This window comes from Primulina huaijiensis, unplaced genomic scaffold, assembly GCF_012295235.1.
Source record: "Primulina huaijiensis isolate GDHJ02 unplaced genomic scaffold, ASM1229523v2 scaffold34235, whole genome shotgun sequence".
Taxonomy (NCBI): domain Eukaryota; kingdom Viridiplantae; phylum Streptophyta; class Magnoliopsida; order Lamiales; family Gesneriaceae; genus Primulina; species Primulina huaijiensis.
In genome coordinates, this window is record NW_027358001.1 from 1 (window position 1) to 5,619 (window position 5,619).

Here is a 5,619-nt window from a genome sequence, read left to right on the forward strand (position 1 = left end):
TACTCTCATTCTTTGACTACCCAAATTCCTTTATTCATCCCAAGCTAAACATACTCTCATTCTTTGACTACCCAAATTCCTTTATTCATCCCAAGCTAAACATACTCTCATTCTTTGACTACCCAAATTCCTTTATTCATCCCAAGCCATCAATCATTCTATCACCTCATAAACTCGACCAAACCAACCTTGAAACTATTAAGCATCGCTGAGATTTTGTCACAAACATTCATGTCCAAAGAGAAGTTCTGAACCAAGCAGACTGAAAAATGAAAGGAAATAAATGATGTGAACCTTGCTGCATGAGGAAATCAGCCAGACACCAGTTTTACGACGACGACGAGTAAATTGAAAAGTATAAGAGGAACTCTCAAGTATTGGGTTGCATATATGAGACCAAGAACCTGCCCCTTGAATGAGTTTCTCTTAACTCCTGAATAATCTTGGAAGCTCCAACCTCTGGGGGCAAGGAATCGGTCTTCATTTAATATGGCCAGTGCATTTGCAAGAAGCAGACATCCCTCCAGCAGCATCCACAACCCCATTTCCTGCAGCATGTAACCATCATACTCTCTTTTCTACATTCTTTTTAATATAATAAACATTTTATTTTGTTTTCCTGAAATAGTTGGATGTAAAACGTTTTACAAAGAGATAAGAAATGATGATTCAGTTCGAGTATCGAGTAGTTCAATATCATAGGAGGGTGTAGAGATGATCGTAAGTTATTCACCAGAAACCACTCAGCTGTCCGAGGATTCTATATCACAAGGAAGGAATTCAAGAAGCCTCCCAAACACAGCACAAGTGTTTCAGTTAAGTACAAATATCCAACAGAAGAATGCATCAAAAGATGAAATTCCCACTCCATCATAGCAGAAGCTGTAAAAAGGGAAAACAATCCAACTCATGAATCCAATCCATGCTCTATCAATGCAGAAGTTGTTCAATTAAAGAGCTAATCATAAATAAATATTTGACGGCAACAATCGTGCACAAATTTGAAATCGCAACAACAAACCAAATGAATAGGATCCCTACAGTCTCCATCTCCACATGAACACTAATTAAACCATGAAAAAACACAACATGACCAGGACTGCCACAAGAAGTAAATAACCATCAGCACATTCCAGGAAGCACAAAAATTAAACACAACCAAACCCACAAAGATTGTAAGGCAAAACAAATGGGTAATAGGAAATGCATGATACTAAAAATAAACTAAAAAAACAACTCATAAATCAAACACACAAGTTATCGCGCAATCCAGCTATCAAAGAGTGAATAAAATAACTCTGAGATGGACGAAAATATCGAACCAACACCGGTCGGAATCGCAATGAACAATAATCGTGCAGTAGGGTCGCGTGATTTGGTCTCGGCTAGAAATGACAGGGCTAGCTTCAAAATGATCCTAACACTTGATAACAACTATCTCACGACCGGAAAAGACAAAAATCGATGGCGAAAATTTGGAAATTGGATTGAAATCGTGAGCAGAACCAGCACGCCTTAACTCGCGAGAATAGCTTCGATTCAAGCTCAAAACTCATGACAAATCGAAGCTACAACACAAGAGGCGGCAGTCGTGATGGGGTTTTTGGAGGGCGGTAAGCAAGCAACAAAAGCACTCAATCAATTTTAAATTTCCGGTGATGGAGGGCGGCGATTTGGAAGGCCGAAGGTAGCTGTGGATTTTTGGATGAGAAAATATCAAATCTATTAATCTTTACTATTATTACGTTTGAGATAATTTTGAGATTTGGTGTCATGGTCACGTATCTGGTGAAAAAGTAAAAGTTAAAAATAAAAAGTAAAAATTTCAAACTCTCAAAATTATCATACTACACATTTTATAATATTTTTCTCTCAACTCAATTGTATCAAATCTTTACAAATGGAAACCTATTTATAGGATTTCTTTGTAATACAATCCAAAAATAATTTCATCATTACATACATCATCACACACTAATTTTCAATATTCAACACCTAATTTTACCTAATTTTCAACATTCAACATTATAATTTTCAACACAAATAAATATTAATTTTCAACACTCCCCTTTGTGATGATGATCATAATGATTGTCTTCATTACGTGTTTTTATACTGCCTCGTTAAAAACCTTACTAGGAAAAACCCATTGGGATAAAAATCATAGTAAGGGAAAAAGAGTGCAGTCACGTAAACTCCCCCTCATGTTGACACGAACAATTCTTCACAGATTTCGTAGATTGTGCATCCCAATATTATATATGTGCTTTCTGAATATTGTCGTAGGAAGTGTCTTTGTGAAAAGATCTGATGAGTTTTTACTTGATTGAATGTGACGAACATCAATATATTTATTCTTCTCAAGCTCCTTGGTGAATGCGAAGAACTTAGGATGAATATGTTTAGTTCTGTCGCTTTTTATGTATCCTTCTTTCATTTAAGCAACACATGCAGCATTATCTTCATATAGTATTACAGGCTTCTCGTCGAATGAAAATCTGCATGAGATTTGTATATGTTGGGTAATTGATTTTAACCACACACATTCACGGCTTGTTTCATGTAATACGATAATCTCGGCATGCTTTGATGAAGTTGTTACGAGCGTTTGTTTCTGTGAACGCCAAGAAATTACAGTGCCTCCACGAGTTAATACATATCCAGTTTGGGAACGTGCCTTGTGTGGATCAAATAAGTATCCAGCATCGGCATAACCAATTATACTTGGATTAGCATCTTTTGAATACAAAAGTCCCAAGTCTGTCGTTCATCGTAGATAACGGAATATATGTTTAATTCCGTTCCAGTGTCTCTTTATTGGATATGTGCTAAATCTTGTCAATAAATTTACGGCAAAAGATATATCAGGCCTTGTACAATTTGTAAGATACATAAGGGCACCGATATCACTTAAATATGGTACTTCTGGACCAAGAATATCTTCATCATCTTCACATGGACGGAATGGATCTTTTTCTATGTTTAATGATCTGAAAACCATTGGAGTACTTAAAGGATTTGATTTATCCATATTAAAACGTTTAAGGATCTTTTCTGTATAATTTGTCTGTGAACAAATATTTCACATTCTTTTTGTTCTATTTGTAAACCCAGACAATACTTGATTTTTTCAAGATCCTTCATTTCAAATTCTTCCTTCAAGTATGAAACAACTTCTTGAATTTCCTTATTCGTTCCAATGATGTTTAAATCATCAACATATACAGCAATAATTACGCATCCGGATGTTGTTTTCTTAATGAAAACACAAGGGCATATTGAATTATTTACATATCCCTTTTTCATCAAGTGATCACTTAGCCGATTATACCACATTCGGCCGGATTGCTTTAACCCATATAATGATCTTTGTAATTTCACAGAATAACATTCTCTGGGTTTTGAAATTTGTGCTTCAGGCATCTTAAATCCTTCAGGGATTTTCATATATATATTACTATCAAGTGATCCATATAAGTAGGCTGTAACAACATCCATAAGACGCATTTCTAAATTTTCAGATACTGCCAGGCTAATCAAATACCGAAACGTAATTGCATCCATCACGGGAGAATACGTTTCTTCATAATCAATTCCAGGCCTTTGAGAAAAACCTTGTGCAACAAGTCGAGCTTTATATCTTACTATTTCATTTTTCTCATTTCGCTTTCGAATAAAAACCCATTTGTATCCAACAGGTTTTACACCTTCAGGTGTAAGGACTATAGGTCCAAAAACATTACGTTTATTTAGCGAATCCAATTCAACCTGGATGGCATCTTTCCATTTTATCCAATCCTGCCGATTTTTACATTCACCAAAAGATTTTGGTTCATGATCTTCATTATCATTTATGATGTCGATTGCCACATTATAAGAAAATATATCATCAATTTCTTCTATATCTTTTCGGTTCCATATTTTTCCAGTATTAATATAATTGATAGAGATTTCATGATTCTCGTCAGTTTGTGGTTCTGACAAAACATTTTCATCATCATGTGTTTCTTCAGGAACATCATTCTCTATTTTGTGATCATTATGTGTTTCTTCAGGAACATCATTCTCTATTTTGTGATCATTGTGTTTCTCTATGAATTTTCTTTTTCGAGGATTTTTATCCTTGGAACCAACTGGCCTTCCACGCTTCAGGCGTTTAATGACATCATGACTATCTTCAATTTGTTTCTTCGGAATTTCAATTCGAGCAGGGGCATTTGCAGCATGTATATATGATTTAGTTACCCCTTTTGTGTCTGCAAATGCATCTGGTATTTGATTTGCTATTCTTTGCAAGTGCACAATTTGCTGTACATCTTTTTCACATTGTTTTGTTCTTGGATCCAGATGTAACAATGATGATACATACCATGTAATTTCTTTTTCGGTATGTTTCTGTTCTCCCCCTAACATTGGGAAGATTTCCTCATTAAAATGACAATCAGCAAAACGTGCTGTGAACACGTCGCCTGTCTGTGGTTCAAGATATCGAATGATCGATGGACTATCATAACCAATATAAATTCCAATCTTTCTTTGAGGTCCCATTTTCTTTCGTTGAGGTGGTGCAATAGGCACATACACCATACATCCAAAAATTCTCAGATGAGAAATGTCTGGTTCTTTACCAAATGCAAGCTGCAATGGGGAGTATTTATGATATGCACTTGGTCTGATGCGAATTAATGAAGCAGCATGTAAAATTGCATGTCCCCATATAGAAATAGGGAGCTTTGTTTTCATAATCATTGGTCTAGCAATCATTTGCAGACGTTTAATCAATGATTCAGCCAATCCATTTTGAGTATGTACATGAGCAACAGGATGCTCAACAATGATTCCCATAGACATACAATAATCATTGAAAGTCTGGGAAGTAAATTCACCAGCATTATCAAGTCTAATTTTCTTGATTGTATAATCGGGAAATTGATTCCTCAATTTTATTATTTGAGCAAGTAATCTTGCAAATGCAACATTTCGAGTTGACAATAAACATACATGTGACCATCTGCTGGAGGCATCAATCAATACCATAAAGTATCTGAATGGTCCACATGGTGGATGGATTGGTCCACAAATATCACCCTGAATACGTTCAAGAAACATTGGTGATTCAGTTTGGATTTTGGCTGGTGATGGTCTTATAATAAGTTTTCCAAGAGAACATGCTTTACATTGAAACTTATTATTCTGAAAGATCTTCTGGTCTTTCAATGGATGACCATGTGTATTTTCTATAATTCTTCGCATCATTGTTGAACCAGGATGTCCTAATCGATCATGCCAATTGGTTAATATTGAAGAATTATCAATTACCATGTTTGATTCAATGGGACGTATATGTGTATAATGCAATCCAGTAGGGAGCATTGGTAGTTTTTCAATCACATATTTCTTTCCTGATTTATATGTGGTAAGACACATATATTTCTCATTCCCTTCATTCATTGTTTGAGTATCATACCCATGAGAATATATATCATTAAAACTCAACAAATTTCTTTTCGATTGTGGTGAATATAAAGCATCATTGATAAAAAATTTTGTACCATTAGGTAACAAAAATTGTGCTTTACCACATCCTTTAATCAAGTCTACAGGACCTGATATTGTATT

General features: G+C 35.2%; 1 protein-coding gene across 4 annotated transcripts; it reads right to left on the reverse strand.

The window, feature by feature from the left end:
- Positions 1-100: 100 nt before the first annotated feature.
- Positions 101-1,720, reverse strand: LOC140968239 (uncharacterized). Of its 4 annotated transcripts, XM_073429143.1 has the most exons (3): positions 1,323-1,720; positions 734-882; positions 101-548 (listed from the first exon to the last, which is right to left on the reverse strand). In XM_073429143.1, exon 3 carries the CDS (start codon positions 543-545, stop codon positions 312-314), a length of 234 nt encoding a protein of 77 aa, XP_073285244.1. In that variant the 5' UTR covers positions 546-548; positions 734-882; positions 1,323-1,720; the 3' UTR covers positions 101-311. The 4 variants fall into 4 exon arrangements, with proteins under 4 accessions (XP_073285244.1, XP_073285245.1, XP_073285243.1 ...); XM_073429144.1 differs by lacking the exon at positions 734-882; XM_073429142.1 differs by having other exon boundaries at positions 101-882.
- Positions 1,721-5,619: the final 3,899 nt, after the last annotated feature.